General features: G+C 39.8%; 2 protein-coding genes and 1 long non-coding RNA gene across 7 annotated transcripts; 1 reads left to right on the plus strand and 2 right to left on the minus strand.

The window, feature by feature from the left end:
* Nucleotides 1,342-2,457, minus strand: LOC109838129. The gene has a single exon (XM_020406598.1). It carries the CDS (start codon nt 2,455-2,457, stop codon nt 1,342-1,344), a length of 1,116 nt encoding a protein of 371 aa, XP_020262187.1.
* LOC109836486 lies at nt 3,921-15,611 on the plus strand. The gene is made up of 3 exons (XR_002245967.1): nt 3,921-4,316; nt 4,421-4,502; nt 15,238-15,611. It is a non-coding gene; the product is annotated as an uncharacterized LOC109836486 (long non-coding RNA).
* LOC109836487 lies at nt 16,097-19,390 on the minus strand. Of its 5 annotated transcripts, none has more exons than XM_020404396.1 (3): nt 19,265-19,390; nt 18,637-18,871; nt 16,097-17,512 (listed from the first exon to the last, which is right to left on the minus strand). In XM_020404396.1, exon 3 carries the CDS (start codon nt 17,500-17,502, stop codon nt 16,516-16,518), a length of 987 nt encoding a protein of 328 aa, XP_020259985.1. In that variant the 5' UTR covers nt 17,503-17,512; nt 18,637-18,871; nt 19,265-19,390; the 3' UTR covers nt 16,097-16,515. The 5 variants fall into 5 exon arrangements, with proteins under 5 accessions (XP_020259985.1, XP_020259988.1, XP_020259984.1 ...); XM_020404399.1 differs by having other exon boundaries at nt 16,097-16,376; nt 16,499-17,512; nt 18,637-19,385; XM_020404395.1 differs by having other exon boundaries at nt 16,097-16,394; nt 16,499-17,512; nt 18,637-19,383.

Consider the following 20,083-nt stretch of genomic DNA (forward strand, 5'->3'; position numbering starts at 1 on the left):
CCCCAACATCCTGTAAGGTAATCGTCGCCTCTCCTTGGCGCAGGTGGAAAGTATTTGTCTCGGGCCTCCATCGTTCAACCAATGCCGTCAAAAGTGCCCAATCAAGTCTTACCCATTTAATTTGTGAACACTCAAAAAAGCCGGTTTCACGCACATAATATTGTATCTGTGGATCCGTCAACTCCCAGCTAGAGTGTGCACGGGTATGATCGACAACAGTAATACTCGGGGCCTGCATGTAGTAAACAGTGAAAATGTTCAGTAACAATCAACTATGAAATTACAAATGTATAAAATTGTACCCATTAATTGCTATCTATTTGGATTGGTCGGGCAATGAGATCTTCTATGCCCGGCTTGTCTGCAATATCCACATCTATTTTTTTCCGGAGCTCCTTCCCGGCCTTCATCCATAGTACCTTTTAAGCGTACTGATCGTGGGCGTCCGACTTGTCTCTTATAGCTTGGAGGCACTACATGCGGCCCGTTATAGTGTGGCCAATAACGACTATCATGTACGGGGTGGAAACACTGCTTATATGCCTCTCTATAGTTGCTTGATTGATACCACTCAGAAGCATATGTGTAATACGAAATATTTGCACCCCCCGATTGCTTGGACGTAACGGCTATGACATGTGGGCAAGGCAATTTTTGCAATTCTGGTATGTTACAGGTGCATGTGCAATGTGCACCTCCCAAATTAACGGTGTAATTATGACCATGTTTGTCTGTAACCTCCCATTCATCTACAACAAATCTAACAATCTTCGTACCTCTCGCCTGCTTAACTCGAGCTTCTAAAATCGCCTCATTTTTTGGTGTCAAGAACGAGGCCCACATTGCTCCATCCTCTCGCCGCTTGACAAAATAGTAATTGAGCCTATAAAATGTCCTCGCAACCAACGCCTATATGGGCATTGCCCGAACCCCCTTAAGTACCCCGTTGAAGCTTTCAGAACAATTGGTTGTCATCATGCAGAACTAATTCCCTCCATCTTTACTGAGTGCCCACCGGTCGACGTAATCACTGCTCAGACTTCTCTCAATCCAATCATGTGCAGCTTGAGATGTTGCCTTGATTTGATCCCGTATCCGATCATACACATATGTTTCCGGCGTACAACCCGCTTGCCACAGAAGGTTTTGTAAATGAATCTGACTAAAGCTCTTTTTGAAGTTAGCTCTAATGTGTCGTAAGCAATAGCGATGATGGTGATGAGAGCCAAATCTCCTCCACAATGCTTTTGGAATACCTTTCATCCTATCAGATATGAAAGTAATTTTTCTAGGAGGCAACACATTAAAAATATATAATTGAATGCAAGAAAAAAACCACTCCTAATTTTCACTGTTCTCGACCTCCACAACGGCGAAGGCCAAAGGAAATAAGCCACCATCTGCAACAACTCCTGTAGCAACAAGCCGTACACCCTTGTATTTACCGTATAAGTGTGTGCCATCAATGCTAAGAATAGGCTGACAAAATTTAAACCCCTCAATCGAAGGCCCAAATACCCAAAAAACAGAGGTGAATTGATGAACTCCCGGATCGATCTCTTTGGTTATGAGTTTGTATTCAGATCCAGGATTACTTCTTTTGATCGCATCAAGGTATTGAGGTAGTGTCGCGTAAGACTTGTCCCAATCACCAAATATTTTTGTCATCGCAATTCTTCTTGCATTCCATGCTTTAATATACGAGATTTTAATGAACTTGGTATCAAGCACTTTCTCAATTATATTATCGGGCGTTAGATCAAGCTTCTTCCTTAATTTTGGCATAATCAACCGCGCTATGTAAGAGGCAGATGCACCACTGTGATCTTGCTCTAATATTGGATTGACACATGTGTGAACACCGCAGTATTCACTGATCCTAAATTGAAAATTGTGTTTCTTTCCTGCAAATGCATATAACTTCCAAGGACATGAGTAATCAGCTTCATTTCCCTCGGTCAGACCTGTTCTTTGTGTGTTCATAAAACATATTGCATCATAACTTGTGCGATTGCTTTTAACTTGCTTGAACTTGAAATTCTTTTCGAAAGAGTATTCACGAATAGCATCAACCAATTGGTCTTTAGTCTCGAATAAATCACCAACTTTAAAGGGGGCGTCATCATCTCCTCTACGAGTTGAACTTTCACCGATGCACATATCTTTTACTGTGGAAGAACGAATCCACTCATCATCTTCAAACTCGTCGGGGGGTGGTTCTTCATACTCAACGTAGTCATTATTAACGTAAGCCTCATCAGGCCATTCCGGATTATCTTCGACATCTTGGGTAACAAATTGCATGCTATCAACTGGTGCACTATATTGTTCTTCACCTCCCGAGTCATTGCTTATTTCATCCTCTTCAATTGTTGCCCCACTTAACCTCCCCATATTTCCATAAGAGACTTCGTTATTCATGACATTTGACGTTCTACCGAATTGAGCCCGCTCCATTTCATTCGAAGAAGAAAGAAACCCATCGGAATTAACTCTCATATCTAACATGCGTGAGAATTCTCCTGGAGGTTTGAATATTTGGCACGAATTATGTGGCAACTTTTCAATAAATAATTCTACCGTTTGTTGCGACTTGCCCAAATTAAACATAATACTCATATGATAATCGTTCGAGATCTCTACTGCGGATGTTCTATCAATAGCTATGGGCCAATTGCATATAATTTTCAGTCGGTATTCTCGTGGGTCAATTTCCGTAACTCGGTGTAATTCCATAACCAAGTCGTAGTAACTATATGATTCCGAGATCATTAATGGCGTCGTTACCCCTCCGACGTACATTGGCATATTATTCATCCCATAATTAATTTGCCCACCATAAGAACAAGCAATAAACATCATATTGTTCAACCTATTCAAAAGAAAATTATATCATTTAAATATAAAAAATTAAATTAATATACAAATAATCTCATATAATTTCAACCAAAAACCCTAATTCCCAAATTGTAAATCCTAAACCCTAAAATTGAACAATTGAATATTATATGCCCTAAAAGTTAATTACATCGATAATAATCATCATACAAACGAATTTCAGCGATAACTCTAGCCCACGAAATTCATTTATAAATGAAAACCCTAGCAAAATTATTTTTAAGGAAAAAATCCTACATTTCTACATGTTAAAAAAGAGGAGAGGAGTAGAAGAAATTACCTAAAAACGTTGTAGATAACTTTTGATTTGAATTTCCACTGAAGAAACGAGTTCAAACTTGAGATCTGAAGCTTTGATTTTGGGAAAACGGGCGGAAGAGAGAAGAGGGAGGCGGAGAAAATGAGATGGGATCGGGGAATGAGGTCGCGGTGGCTTTTATACGGTGCAGGGGACCCAGAATAAGTAGTCGTGTTTGCCAAACCCGACTACTTTTTGCCTCGGCCTTGGCCTCTGCGTGTTTGCCAAACCCGACTACTTTTTGCCTCGGCCTTGGCCTCTGCTTAATGGTCGGGGTTGGGGCCCGACCAATTAAAAATGAGCTTCGAATTGGTCGGGGTTCCCAACCCCGACCATTTCGTCTGTGACAAAACCCAGCGCTTGCTGGGCTCTGCTAAATGGTCGGGGTTGGGAACCCCGACCAATTCGAAATAGGTGTATTACGGATTGGTCGGGGTTCCCAACCCCGACCATTTAGTTAAGCGCTTAGCAGGGGATGGACTAAACAGTCGGGGTTGCCAACCCCGACTGTTTACGAAGCCGATTAAAAAAAAATCGACCCGCTTTCTCGCCACGACGCTGACGTGGCGAGAAACCAGGTCGATTTCAGTAAATAAAACTTGATACAGTCGATTTTGCTAATAAAAATTTAAAATGGGGCTACAGTGAAAATTTGTTCGAAGAATCTATTATTTTTTACCCTGAATCTCTCCCCCATCTGGCTTCCTCATCATGAGTTCCATCACGAAAAGCTAACAAAAAAAGGTTCTCTCAGTGGTCAGTTATCACTCAAAGCTGCCTCAGTCGAAATAAACAGAGAAGCGCGCAAAGGAAGGAGAGGGAGAGAGATAAAAATAAAAAAACTTGAAGCCTGGCAACCTCAGGGCAGAAAGTATGCACATCCCTTGTGTGCTCCTCCTGCTATAGCATCCACAGTGAGGCTAATGGGGCCCGCAATAGGACGCCACCACCACCATCATCAGCGTCGGAAGAGACTTCCCTTCGATCCAAAAAGCCATTGAAGAGCAACCTAAAGAAAAAGAACCAAACAACAAAGGAAGAGCGGAGTAATACCAAGGACAGTAAGGTGGCCTGATGCTCAGGGAAGAGAACTTGCCCATGTCCTTGAGTTCCATTCCAGGTAACTATATAACTAATTTCATATAGTTCAAGTTGGGAATTCTTTGGATTTTGAGATTATTTTATATATTTATTTACTTTATTTTATTTTTTCTTTTTTTGCAGGGAAATGGAAGAGGAGGAGCTCCATGGAGTACTGAGGAACTCCTGTGTTTGCTGTATACAGTGAGGATGCTGATCGCTTCAGGTAATGGTAAATCGAGAATCCATCAGCTGTTACTTTACATTGAGTTTGATAAATAGCTAGATAAACAAGCTGTATATTTGCTTGATTTCTCATATTTTACTGAATTTGGAGTTGTTCTTCAATTGGAGAGGGGTCTCCTCCTTTCCTGAAAATTCTGATCCCTGTAGGAGAATAGAAACACTACCCCTTTTGTTAATCAATACTCCAAACATAAGAGTATCAATGCCAGCTTACCAAGTTGAGATAACAGTGATAACTTTGGATAGAATATAAACAAGTATCTGATACCAAGATCATCTGGATTGATGCAAATCTTCAAGAAATCCCTTCATGACAATGATGTGGTTTAGAGGGAAAAATAACCCTATCTATTAAATTTGAAGAAAATGAGAGATTTATTATCATTTTAAGGAGTGAGGATCTCCAAAATCACTTCAGGGCGATAGATAACACGAGGCAAGGTTGCAGTATTGCTCTTATTACTTTCAAAAGGCCAAGTAGGATTGCACTCTGCACAATTTCTTCGTAATTTAGCTTCTAATTATCAAGAAATTAGTTAATGCTGAATTATATACTATAGGAAAATGAGAAATCATGTTTCCATTCGGCTTCTTCCTAGAATACTGTCTCGTTACCCTTGAAATCAACCTTGCCTGTGAAGTCAGCTGTTTGAAGTTTTTAACATTTTCACCCATTCTCTTGCCATGATAGCTTTCTTCACCTCAAAAAGGAAACAGGAGTCATGTAACGTATATTGAATTTCATGAATTCATCGAACGTTTCTTATGATAGCGTAAAGGTCTATCTCATGATTTTCCTCCTTATTTAAAAAGGATTTGAAAAATCAGATTGTGGCTATTTACCTAAAAATTCATGCACTCATGAATGGTACATTATGATCAGTGTCATGTCTTCTTTACCCCCTCATTACTTGAGGTTTGATTGCTATCGCCACCTTAGATAAAGAATAATGTATCTTTGTCCTAATCTGCATAACGCTGCTCTTGAGCCACTAGAGTTTCCGGGAAATTTTCCATCTTGAGTATCTCATCACTGCATTCTATGCTTTTTTAGGCAGCGTGTGAATCTATTCATCGAGTACCAACTCAAGGTACGTCTCGGGCTTAGGCTTTTGAAACCCTGCTAAGTACCAAATTTGTGGGAATTAAAGGCTCTGTCAGATAAAAATTGAAGAGAACATGAGAAAGGAAGAGGTAAGAGCGGATCAAACCTCAAAATCATATATTCCTTAGACACACAATATCTATAGGTCATTGCTGTGCATCGAACACAATTGTATTATGGACATCTACTTGCCTAAAATTTCCAAGCTAATACTATCAGAAGCGACAGAAACTGGGTCATGTAGTAGTAATTTTGCATTTAATTACCTGAGACATTCTCCGTAGTTTCTATATTGCTTGACCTATTACTTATCTAGTCAATTTACAAGCACTTGGTCATGACTTTTTCGATTATCTTTCCATATCCAAATTCACTTGTGTATGATGGGAGCGGATTAGGTCAATTTGCGAAACAAATCAGGTGAGTGCTCAAAGAGTCTGAAGAGACTCGATATTACAGAGAGAGCATTGGTTTAGAGAGTGGCTAACAGTGTCACTACATTCTCAGGGTGTAAGCAATGAGGATTAAATTTGGTAGAGTGAAATGCTGCACATGTACATTCAACCTTTGAGAGGATATTCCCCTCCGTGCAGAAGTATTTAACCCTCTTCCTAGATGATGTAGGGCGCTTAATCTGAGTTGGAGTCTACTTAGATTAGGAAATATAGATTAGGAAATGAATTCAATTTTAGAGTCAAATAATATTAGGAAACAAAATCATATTTGATTCATGATTTGTTTCCTCTATTATAAGGAGTCTTTTTAGGATAGAATTTGACACTTTTTTTTTTGTAATTCTAATCTTACTAGGAGTCTTATTTGATACTTTCTATTTTTATAATTCTAGTATTACTAGAAGTCTTATTTGATATTTTTTATTTTTGTAATTCTAGTCTTACTAGGAGTCTTATTTGTTTTTCTATTTAAGAAGAGTCATGTAACCCCAAAGGAGAATAACTTTTCATCAATAAAATTTCTCTTTTAATATTTTCTTCGTGGATTCGAAGTTCTTCGTGGATCCGGAGATCGTTCTTTGTGGATTCAGAAAACACCTTGGTGGATTCCGAGGTTATTACTTCCGCGCTGCGTCAATTGGTATCAGAACCTTGTTCATCCAATCCGATAGCAGGTGATGAAGTCCCTATTTCTCGAACTGAGTTCGACGTGTTGAAGACCAGTGTTAATTAGATGAAGACTGTTGTAGAGCAACTTGCGTCGGTAGTGGAGCGTCTGAACGCAAGAGGAGTTCGAAATCACATTGATGGTCACCAGCGACATGATTCGACTCCACATGATGAATTCAACAGCGACAATGACCCTAAGCAAGACCTTGGAATTGGGAAGAGCACTAAAGAAGCAATAAAGAAAGAAGAATCACCTCTAGAGCACAATATCTTCCGCACGAGGTGCACTGTGATGCAGAAGATTTGTGATGTTATTATTGACAATCACAGTAGAAAGAATATTATCTCTCGACGTATGGTGAATAAGTTAGGTTTGAAGACAGAGAAACACCGACCTCTCTACAAGATCGACTGGATTCATAAGAGCAATGATGTGCAGAATGATGAGATGTGTAGTGTACCTTTTTCTATCGGTCACATGTATTTTGATGATGTGTTGTGTGATGTGGTCGAGATGGATACTTATCATATGCTTTTAGGTAGGCAATGACAATTTGATGTTGGAGCTACCCACAGAAGTAGAGACAATGTTGATATCTTCAAGAAAGATGAACGCCGAATTGTACTTTTGCCTCTTACAGAAAAAGGAGCCATTTAAGATAAAAGCTACTGAGGAGAAGAAATCTTTGGTGGTAAACAACAAGGCTTTAGCAGAAAACTTGAAGCAATTTGAAGAGGTCTATGACTTGGTTGTAACTGAAAAAAAAGAACCTGCCCCAATCGAAATTCCTCCTAAGGTGCAAACAATTGTTATGCATGAGATTCATTATGGTGATATGATAGTGAAGATGGATGACATGCATGATATTCTCAAATGGGTTGAGAGCGATATTACACATATTGATGTTGTCCCGATGGAGGAGAAGGATAAATTAGAGAGTGAGATAATTGATGATATGTATGAATTGCTTGGTGTAGGGCTAGAGACAAAGGAGATGAAAGAATTATATATAGAGTATGACGTAAGATTTTCTTCCCTAGAAGCAAAGTTGGTGAATAATTTTAAAAAGAATTTGATGATATTTCAAGCACTATAATACGAGAAGCAACATGGAATATATTTTGAGGAGTTTTTGAAGTCAACTGCACATCCACATGCCGCCAATAAAATACACATGATGTCGGAAAGAATAATATATGAATTTGATTCAGAAGAAGTCCTAGCCGAGAACGTAAAACAACATATGGAGAAAATCAATGCTAAGTACAAGGCAGACGCTGATCATTGCAAGAGAAAAAAATTATTTATCAATGAAGCTACTATTCTAACAAATATAAGCTCGGGATCAAGTTTCTTTCAACAAGGGGAGACTAATGTAGGACGCTTAATCTGAGTTGGAGTCTATTTAGATTAGGAAATATAGATTAGGAAATAAATTCAATTTTAGAGTCAAATAAGATTAGGAAACAAAATTAATTTTGATTCATGATTTGTTTCCTCTATTATAAGGAGTCTTTTTAGGATAGAATTTAACATTTTTTTATAATTCTAGTCTTACTAGGAGTCTTATTTGATACTTTCTATTTTTATAATTCTAGTATTACTAGGAGTTTTATTTGATATTTTTTATTTTTGTAATTCTAGTCTTACTAGGAGTCTTATTTGTTTTTTTATTTAAGAAGAGTCATGTAACCCCAAAGGAGAATAATTTTTCATCAATAAAATTTCTCTTTTAATATTTTCTTCGTGGATTCGAAGTTCTTCGTGGATTCGGAGATCGTTCTTTGTGGATTCAGAGAACACCCTTGGTGGATTCCGAGGTTATTACTTTCGCGTTGCGTCAATATATGATTTATTCATAACTGGAACACTTTACGCGAGTCTTTTCATTGTCTATTTTTTAGACCGTGTTTTCTAGTGTTTGACTACTTAAAACGGCAAACAGTCATCAAATCAAACTCAAATTGGTTTGCAAGAGTTACCTGAAATTTAATTAATAGTTTCTAGTGTGTCTAAAATTTAAATTATCTAAAATTAGTTTGTTGTTTCCTTGTGACATCTAATCTCCGCCTACAATGCTTAACATTGTTTATACACATCAATTATTTTTTTAATATTTGGAAAGACTCTGAGTAACTTGGTGCATTGGTAAGTAAGGTAATGGTGTTATCTGAGATGGCTCTTAGCGCAGCTGAATGGATGAAAATGCTTCCTTTTGTGGACTCCAGAAATTTTGCCTAATGCTTTGTTAGTCGTTGTTGTGCTTTTGTCTTTTTACATTGGATTTGCATTTATTCCAAATAAAACGTCTGTTTGATGAATTGAGATCAATCAGCATAATCAACATTAACATGTTGCGCGCAGCGAAAATTTCGGCAGCATCTCGACGTAACAACAAGAGAGTCAGATCGTAATAGAAATTCCTGTTTCACCAAGGAAACAAGAACCAAAAATAAAATATCTCAACAAAGTGGGATATCAGCTCTTCCTCTCATCAGTTCTAGGATTGATCTGTCGAGAGAACCTAAATAAGCTATTATAAATCACACAACCAACGAGACAACCAATTTTACGTGGTTCGGCAGATTGCCTACGTCCACAGGGCAAGGAGGGGAAAGATCTACTACTAGAGAGAAAGAGAATACAAATAGGGTTTATAACACAAAGTCTCACAACTAAAACCCTCAAACAATCTCTCAATTCCTCTCTCAAAAGAACAGCTGCCTCTGTAATTTTTCTTCTTGCACGCCGCCCAAACCAACGCGGTTTTCCCCTCTGCCTTGCACGCAGCCGAAATCCGCGTTCTCACCCTCTTCACACTTGCACTTGCACACTTTTCTGCCCCTCTTTTGCACACCGCCCTAGAAGCTGATAAAGATATATATATATAGCGCACAACGCAGAGTCAGGTGGGCCAAGTGCAAAGAAAAAAAAACTCCTCACGCAGTTTCCTTGGATACTTTGGTGTGGTCAATGTGGCCCCCACAATTCTTCATCTCGGCGAAATTTTTTCAAAACTAAGCCGACACCAACCAAACCAAATATCTCACTTGTTACGTTCAGTACGAAGTGAAACAATTCATGACAACGGACTCAATCCACAACTCGAGAACCCAAATGAGAATGCGAACAAACTCTAAACGTTGGTATCTACTCACCAAATCGGCTGGATCATAAAGACTGTCTACGTATCCTTTTGTCCAAGGAATCAAACCTTACGTAGTTTACCCAAATGGCCGTCAACGGCCTCAACAATCACGAATATGCAACAAGTTTCGATAATGATCAAACATGTTACTCGGAACCACCTTAGTGAGCATATCCGCCAGATTATCCTTCGTATGGACCTTCACAATTTTCACATTGCCATCTTCAAGAACATCCCGAACGAAATGATAACGAACATCAATATGCTTCGTCCTCGCATGAAAAACCTGATTCTTCGCCAAATAGATAGCACTCATGCTATCATAATGAATAGTGACAGACCTCTACGATATACCAAGTTCTTTCAAAAGTCCTCGAAGCCAAATAGCCTCCTTCACAGCCTCCGTAATCTCCATATACTCTGTCTCCGTCGTAGACAAAGCCACTGTAGACTGTAAGGTACATCTCCAACACACCGGTGCACGAGTCAAAGTAAACACATACCTCGTCATGGACCGACGCTTATCCAAATCCCCGACATAATCCGAATCAACATAACCAATACATAATTACCCACCTGTTGTGTCCCGCTCATAAACCAAACCAACATTGAGCGTACCTCGAATGTACCTCAAAATCCATCTCACGGCGTCCTAATGACCCACTCCTGGATCATGCATATATCTCGAAACCATGCTCACCGCCTGTGACAAGTCTGATCTCGTACATACCATCGCGTACATCAAGCTTCCAACCGTACTCGCATATGAAGTCTTCGACATCAACTCTCGATCTTCAACTGTTTTCGGTGAAAGATTAGCCGAAAGCTTCAAATGGGCTCCCAATGGTACACTAACTGGTTTCGTATCCATGCTAACATAAAATCGCTGTAGAACCTTCTTCAAATAAGCCACCTGTGTCAAACAAATTCCGCCCTTCTTCTTATCTCTGCCGATCTCCATCCTTAAAATATGCTTCGCTTCACCCAAATCTTTCATCTCAAACTCCTTTGAAAGCTATGCCTTTAGCTCATCTATAGCAGATCTGAAAAAAGAGGCAACTAACATGTCATCGACATAAAGTAACAAATAGATGTAAGCATATTCTTTCAACTTACGAAAATATACGTAAAGATCAAACTGGCTCCGAGTGTATGAATGACCAATCATAAAACCATCGAATCGTCTATACCACTGTCGAGGAGATTACGTCAAACCGTATAGCGATTTCTTCAATCTGTAAACTAATTTTTCCTTCCCTGCAGCTCGGAATCCCAATGGCTGAGTCATATATATTTCTTCATCAAGATCACCATGAAGAAATGCCTTCTTTACATCTAACTGATCTAACTCCAAATCATATTGTGCCACCAAAACTAGTAAAATTCGAATCGAAGAGTGCTTCACCACCAGAGAGAAAACCTCATTATAGTCAATATCTTCCTCCTGTGCATAGCCCTTAGCAACCAACCTAGCTTTGAACCTGAATGGAGTGCCTTCAATGCCCTCCTTCGTGTATACCCATTTACAACCAATCGCCTTCCGCCCCTTTGGAAGCTCAACCAGCTCCCATGTATCGTTCTTATGAAAAGACTATATCTCCTCCTGCATAGCTACCTTCCACGAATCAGTCTCCGAATTCTGCTCGGCCTCTCTGAATGTAGTAGGTACCATCTCATCGATACTCTCCACTGGAAGTGCATATGCAACTACTGTATCAGTGTACCGTGCTGGCATCCGTATGTCTCTCCTCTGTCTCCGAACCACAATAGAATCCTAAACCTGAGCCGTCGGTCCCTGATCCTGCACATCAGTACCCGTATCCTCCGTATCAGCGTCGTGCTCGTCTGGCGTCACCTCAGTCGGCACTCTAATAGATACTGCATCATCTGGACATTGTGGAACTGCATCGATCTTCACTACCTACGATATCTCCTCTGTCGGGTCGCTCTCCACTTAATGAGAGCTGGGAAGCTTTGAGATAGAAGCCTCATCGAATGTGACATCTCTACTCAACACAATCTTTTTATCAACTGGATCACATAGCTTGCATCCCTTGACATCACGCTTGAATCATACAAATATGACATTCCTAGCTTGAGGTTCTAATTTATCTGTTCTCACATGATAAAATACAGGGCACCCAAAATACCTTGAGCTAGTCATAATCGTGTGCTGGCTCTCCCGACCACATTTCCATAGGGGTCTTCCCCTCAATCGCAGATGAATGTAGCCTGTTAATGAGGTAGCTTATATATGTAAGTGTCTCAACCCAAAAGATCTTCTTCAAACCACTTTACGACAATAAGCATCAGACCTTCTCCAGTAACGACCGATTCAGCCTTTCTGCCACTCCATTCTGCTACGGTGTATGACTAACCGTGAAGTGTCTCTCTATGTCCTCGTCTCGACATAGCTGCAGAAAGAGGTCTGAAATATACTCACCATCATTGTTGTATCATAACGTCTTGATTTTTCTCCCAGTCTGCAGTTCCAATCTCTTCTTTCGCTCCACAAATAAATCTAGGACTTCACTCTTCTTCGTCATGGTGTACACCCAACATCGTCTAGAATAGTCATCAACGAACGTGACGAATCAATGTCGACCACCAAGTGATGCAGTCTTGGTGGGACCTCAAACATCTGTGTGCACGTAGTCTAGGATGCCCCTCGTTCTATGAATAGTAGTCCCGAACTTCACATTCGTCTTCTTGCCAAATATATAGTGCTCACAGAACTTCATTTTACCATTCTTGGCTCCCTTCAATAGCCCCTGCTTGCACAAAACCTGCGGTGACTTCTCTCTTGTGTGTCCTAACCTATAATGTCAAAGCCTGCTCATGTTCGCCTCTGAAATAGCCGAAACAACCTGACCAATTTCGGTGCTCCCCTTCAAATAGTATAAATTTTGACTGCGGACTTCCTTCATCACCACCAAAGATCCCTTAGTAACCTTCGCTATAGCGTCTTCAAAGGTCACATTGAATCTTTTTACCTCCAAAGCTCCAACTAAGATAAGATTCTTCAGCTGAGGAACAAATCTTACCTCTTTCAATTCACGGATTATTCCATCGTGCATCCGAATCCTCACGGTACCTATCCTACAAACACAAGATTGATCATTTTCCATGACAATAACACCCCCATCGAGCTTCTTAAAAGATACAAACCAATCTCACCTATGGGTCACATGATAAGTAGCACCGGAATCAAGCATCCAATTTAATGCATCCAAGTGGTTCACCTCTGGAGTAATCAGTAGAGAAAAGCTCGAATCATTGGAATCATCGCCTTTTGTAATATTCATCTCATTGGTCTTCGGGCCCTTGTTCTTGTCATTCTCCTTCTCCTTGAGCTTTGGACAGTCTCTCTTCCAATGTCTCTGCTCCTTATAGAATGCACGTTGGTTCTTTGCTAATTGGTGGTGGCTTCTTAACTTTGACCTCCCTCTATTACCACCTTTCAGATATGAGCTTCTACCTCTCGTCGACAAGGCCTTGTCTGAAGTATTAGCACGGAAAGTCTCATTGTCCTTCCTCCTCAAATCATAATTTGTCAATGCATTAATAACTTCACTATAGCTGATAGAAGATCTCTCGTTCAACAAAGTAAGCACAAAGGTGTCATATTCTTCATCCGGTAAGGAGCCTAATAAGATAATAGCCTTGTACTTATCCAAAATCTTCTCATCAACATTCACTAAGTCCAACAATAACTTCGTATAGTTATTCACATGAGCCGCAAGCGAGGTGCCTCTGGACATCTGAAATCTGAATAACCTACGTAGCAAGTGCAGCCGGTTCTCAACACTTTTCGTAAGGTACTTATTGTTGAGAATTTTCCACATCTTCATTGCAGACGTCACCCCAATCACATCATACTTCAGCTCCTGTTCCAAACAGGACCTGATCACCCCACAAGCGTTCCTATTCATCTTTTCCCATATCGTCTCTTCATATTTTGGTGGTCTCTCGTGGACCATGATGGTCTCCTCCAAGTTCTGAGCATTGAGTACATCCTGTACGTCTCTCATCCACAAACCAAAGTTAATTTTACCGTCATACTTAACCACACTAATTTTGGTGTTCTGAAAACCTACTTGAACTGTACTCGCCATCGTCTTGCTGCTTTCATCATCTTCTCCCATTGCAAACTAACTCCAAGTTGTAGAGAAAGAATCAAACTTTGATAGAAATTAAGAATTACCTAACTGAACCCTAGATCGGATTCCAAATAGATCTTCTGTCCACACGAGGAAAGCGAAATCTCCAACGGTAACTCGTAATGCTATCTCCACCGAAGCCTAGAACTCCAAGAACCAAACTTCACACAATAATCTTCCTCCACCTAATTCCAAAACCTTAGATCTGAAATCTGGGCTCTGATACCACTTGTTGCGTGCAGCGAAAATTTCGGCAGCACCTCGGCACAACAACACAAGAGTCAGGTCGCAATAGGAATTCCTGTTTCACCAAGGAAACAAGAGCCAAAAGCAAAATGTCTCAACAAAATGAGATATCAGCTCTTAATCTCATCAGTTCTAGGACTGACCCGTCGAGGGAACCTAAATAAGCTATTACAAATCACACAACCAACGAGACAACCAATTTTACATGGTTCAGTAGATTACCTACGTCCACGGGGCAAGGAGGGGAAAGATCTATTACTAGAGAGAAAGAGAATACAAATAGGGTTTACAAACACACAAAGTCTCACAAATAAAACCCTCAAACTCTCACAAATAAAACCATCAAACAATCTCTCAATTCCTCTCTCAAAAGAACAGCCGTCTCTGTAACTTTTCTTCTTACACGCCGCCCAAACCAACGCGGTTTTCCCCTCTGCCTTACACGCAGCCGAAATCTGCGTTCTCACCCTCTACACACGTGCACTTGCACACTTTTCCGCCCCTCTTTTGCACGCCGCCCTAGAAACTGATAAAGAGATATATATATAGCGCACTAACGCAGAGTCAGGTGGGCCAAGTGCAAAGAAAAAAAACTCCTCACGCGGTTTCCTTGGATACTTTGGTGTGGCCCATGTAGCCCCCACATAACAAACTTTATGCCTGAAAATTTTAAAGCATACATCTTTTGCATGTATCAATCAAGGTACATTTCTTCAAACTTATCGCATAATCTATATACTCCAGGCCCTTAATTCTCAAAGACAAATCATGTCATTTTCTGACAAATTCTGAGAAATGTATTAAATTACATGAATAACTAGAAATTTCCATGTCCTTTTTCATTATCTCCTGTCACTACTAACTTTCATGGGTTTATATCATGAAACAATAGACGTCCCAGAACTCTTAAGCACTTTCTTGTTAATTCCAGGTTTAGAGCAGGAAATGGAAGAGATGGGCTATCATCAGGCCATGAAGCCACGAGGGTGTAGGATTATCGCCATGGAAAAGCTTATCGTAAAAAAGTTGCAGAATTTGGGGGCTCGGTCTGTGTCTCTTAAATTTATTTTAGGTTTAACCTATAATAACATCACCTTGTTATTAGTAACCTTTCTGCAAATGTATCCAATATGTAGCCAATGTATCAATTTCAGATTGTTCTGAGAAGCTTAGATTTCATTAGTTGGCAGAGATCCTGTCATTCCACAACATGAACTGGATTTTGAACTTTTGAGCACCAGATTCGGCGAATCAGTTTAAGCCGCTGAAGCTCCTAAAGTAAAGGGATTTTGCAATTTTGTTATTAGGCACTGCTGTATCTGGGAAAACCTCTTTATGGTAAACTACCAGGTTTCCCAATTACAGAATCATTTCGAGACGTATCTTGCTGCAATTAAGCTAAGGATAAAAGAATATATTTTTAATATAACATTCCTTTCACCGGGGAAGAGGAAAAGAACAGGGATTTTTTCATGTCCTTATCGTTTGATATCAAATCGTGTCACTGTAACTTGTACTTTAAACTGGAAAAAAGGAGCAGCAGTTCACAACAAAATGCATATATGCAAACGGAATCTACTTTTAGGAACTGAACTCCCTCAGATGTCACTGAACTTGAATAAACATGAATAGATTGATTGAGGTATTATTCTGCAGTATTGCTTTTTTGTTTCAGTTTACCTTTTGATGCAGACAACAAGATGCATATAAAACACCTGGCTACAAAACTGACAGTGTACTTGGATATAATTAGATTTTATTCACTTGACATAAACAAACTACTAGAGACATCTGCAATATAAGTCTTTAAAAGATTTCATAATATGTACACTTCATGAAGTCTGGTAGTCCACCAGCTTGCTGTTTCACCAGTAGAACATACTAATTACTGGAAACTTCACTGTCAGCTAACAACAAACCCATTGACTTGAAAATACACTTTTAGCCTACATAGGACATATATATACTTTCAAAGATAAATAAATCTACACAGGATTACTTGCCACATTTCAATCCCATCATCATCCAACCGAGGCCATCACCATGCCCAGAAATTCCAGTCCCAAGTGACTGCAACAGCCTCAATAACTAAATCAAAGATCACAATCAACAGCATTTCCATACCAAATCAAAAACAGATATATGGAAATGCCAATCATTCATGAGAAAGACAAACTTCATATATAAATTACCAGAAATTATCCTTCTCTCAAGGTTGTTCCTCATCCGGTCGATATCTCATGAACCTCCGTCTCCTCCTCGGTATCGGTCTATCATCATCAAGGTACCCATCGTCCTCATCACGTCGGGAACCTAAAAGATTCTCACCCCAAAGATTCCGGTGATAGTGAGACCCTCCTGATGATCTCCTGTGAGTCCTCCAACTCCTTGAAGAGCCCCTTGGTTCATCATGTGAACCTGCTGAGCTGTCAAACACCGGGAGTAGAAATAAGGTATTCAAAAGTTGCCCACTGCCTTCGCCTTGTATATTATCTCCCGTGTCGATAACATAATCTCCGAGCACAAAGGCTCCGGGCATTTCTGATCTAAGCGCGCTGAGAACATCACCATATTCGCTTTGGTGTTCAAGTTGGCGCCAAGCTCGCTGCCGTGATGGGTCCACGTCAGCAGGCCTTGTCAAGGGATGAACCCTACGTGCGTGTCTTCGTAGCTCTCTGTAGGTTCCAAAGAAAGAGCATGATTCACGAGAACAGCTCCTTGGCTTCAGGTCCAGATACTGTCTTACTTCGTTTATGATCATAAAACCTAAAACGTTTCCTCGGCAAAGTGGGCATTTCAAGCAGTTTGATTCGTTATTTACAGTTCTCTGATCTCCCTGGATATTACTATTCCCTTCCAGTGCTCCAAGAAAATTAACTGTTGAGATCACGTCACGACTTTCTGCTAAGTTTCTTCTTGTTCTGCTGTTGGAATCATTATGGAAGAAAGAACTGTGTTGAGAAAGATTGTTGTCAACATTGTTCGCTTTCAGTTTCTTGAATCTGTCAAGGCAGTTGGAGTGTCTATAACTTGTGTCGCAAATATAAGACCTGCAGCCTTTTTGATGGGAGCTACAGATGATAAGGACTGCATTGTGTGGATGGTCCATGCAAATAGGGCAGGAAATAGCATCCCATTCCTTATGCAGAGAATGAATATCTTTAACTTCTGAAGTACTTCCTTTCATATCAGTCATCTTGGATGGACTGGATTTTGTTTCAAGCGTTAAGACTAGCTAGACTAAAATAAGATATGGCTATAAACTATGGTTACTACCAGTTATCAAGAAAAGTACCATATAGCATCAATACATGTAATTGTAAAAGAGGAAAACTTGCTATGACAGCATCTGGCAAAGCATTGTCAGATACTTTTCACTAGAGTGACAAGTTTATTCACAAGCATAATTTTCTTAATGGGAAGAAATTCATCCAAAGAAGAATGTTAGCAGATAACAAATTACAGGAAACAGAAACTACGAATCCTTTATCGAAATGTAGTAGAAAAAACATTTATTTACAAAAGTACTAGCTATTTTTGGATCCCTGCAGTTCTCTCCTTCGTAATAGTGATACCAATTTTTTTTGAGAAGGGTACAACATGTTGAGTATATTTTAAATAGATAGTTTACTATGATCGGAACACTCACATTTATGATTAGAAGCTAGAGCCATTGATCAAGATTTATCCTTATGTTTGGAGGTTTCAGCCCAGTGATTAACCAAAAGCCAAAATGTACTCTTAAAGGTTAGCAGGCACATGACCTAAGATCGGATCATTTACCATAGAATTCCATGCACAATTATAACACTAATGGCCCACATAGGGAATTTGCAGGTCACGTATCCCAGTAGTATGCCCAAGCATATGCTTTGTTATAGAGTTTATACCATATTTTGCCCCTCAAAAACCTTAGGAACGATTAATCTCGAGTTTGTCAAATCTATTATAAACCACCACATAGTGACAAGACAACTCTTGGCACGTAATTGATGCTGGAGTACTGATTTTTGTGGTAGTGATGAGAATCCATCAACTATATTTTCCAATTTCCAATTATGGATTTGTTAGTTTAACTCGAACCTAACAAGAATCAACCAAAACTGGAACCGACAAAATGATAGGCGTCTAAACTTTCCTGGCTCCAAATGAAGTTAACCATCCCAAAATTGAGCTTACAAGTTCAACATAGTCAAACAACACTACGGGCCATGAATTCCATATAAATAGGAAGAAATGAATTGTTCGAAACGTTATAACACAAAATAATCAAATATACTAAGGAATCTGATCATTAAAGAGCAAACAAATTAGAATTAACAAGACTAACCAGGTTTGGTTTGTGCTGCCTGTGGCTTCTCAGTGAACTAGCTTGCACTTCAGATCTGATCTGTTCTGACAATAGAATTTATACAAAAGGCAGAATCCTCAAGCTACGACAAATTCCCCAAATCATGCAACAAATAATCCAATTTCATAGAAAGCTTCAAGAAAATACAGGCTTTGATTCAACCATAATAATTTAATTACGCTCCACAGTTCACCAACAAGTCTTAATCCCTGCACTAAATTGTGTAACACGTACATAGGTCATGTAAGACTTATCCCAACTGTCATAAATCAGGGGAATAAATTAAAAAAAAACACAACGAGCATAATATTTTTCGATAAAATTATATCTTAGGTTAAAATTTTAACTTTGAGACTATTCCGCGCATAAAAAATTAACTTTTCCCCCTAAATCCAAGTATCAAAAACCCAATTTCTTCGAAACCTGACCCTAATCCTAACTCTTCCCCTCAACAAAATTGACCCATAAGATTCCATTGAGACACCCCAATTACATCGATGATCCATCTAAAAACCCTAAAGATCAATAAAGCCTAACAAACCAAGAAAATAAAACAATAAAAACTGTAGAAAATTACGCGAGAATTGAGTAAAGGTCCGATTTTTACAGTAAATTCGGAGAAGGCCTTTGATCTCTGATTCTCTTTTGGGGAAAAGGAGAGATCTTTGGGTGGGTTTCTCTATTGGTTATCAGTTTTCTTGTTGGTTTGGTGTTGTGTCCTTAATATAGTTTGGGATTAATATAGTTTGGGATATTGAGAGCCCTTGAAATTGGGGTTAATAATTAATGAGAGAGGTTATTGGGTTTATTTTTAGGCTTATATCGATATTAGCCCCCAACAATTCCAAATTTCGACATAACCCTCTCAAATATTTGAAATTGATCTCAGGCCCCAACCTAGATCTTCAATATTCAGTACTAGCCCTCTAAATCTTTGAAATTGATCTTAGGCCTCCCAAATCCTATTAGTATGTTAAAATAAGCCCCTAGTTAAAATCTAGTTAAAATGGCGGAACTATTCAATTTAATTAACTAAATTTTTTGGTGATTCGTCAATATAGTCCTCTCACACAAACCTAAACTTAAGGGTGTCCATTTGGGCCCAAGGCCCGGTGTCCAGACCAGGCCCGGCCCGAGCACGGGAAAAGTCTGGATTCCCGGGTTGAACCGAGCTTCGGGCTCGGGACATTGGGACCCGGCCAGGCCCGAGCTCGGGAAAAGCTCGGATTCCCAGGTCGAACCGGGCTTCGGGCTCGGGTCCGGGTCTAGCCCGGTCCTAGGCCCAGACCCGGCGAAAGATTTTGAACCGGGCCGGGTTGGCCCGACCCGTGGTCTGTGACCATTGGACCTGACAACCTGGGTCGGCTCGGACCAGTTCAAACGGTCACAAATGTGACCATTGGACTAGGCTGGTCGGGTCGTCCCG

The sequence above is a fragment of the Asparagus officinalis genome, chromosome 4 (genome assembly GCF_001876935.1).
Source record: "Asparagus officinalis chromosome 4, Aspof.V1, whole genome shotgun sequence".
In the NCBI taxonomy this organism is placed as follows: Eukaryota; Viridiplantae; Streptophyta; class Magnoliopsida; order Asparagales; family Asparagaceae; genus Asparagus; species Asparagus officinalis.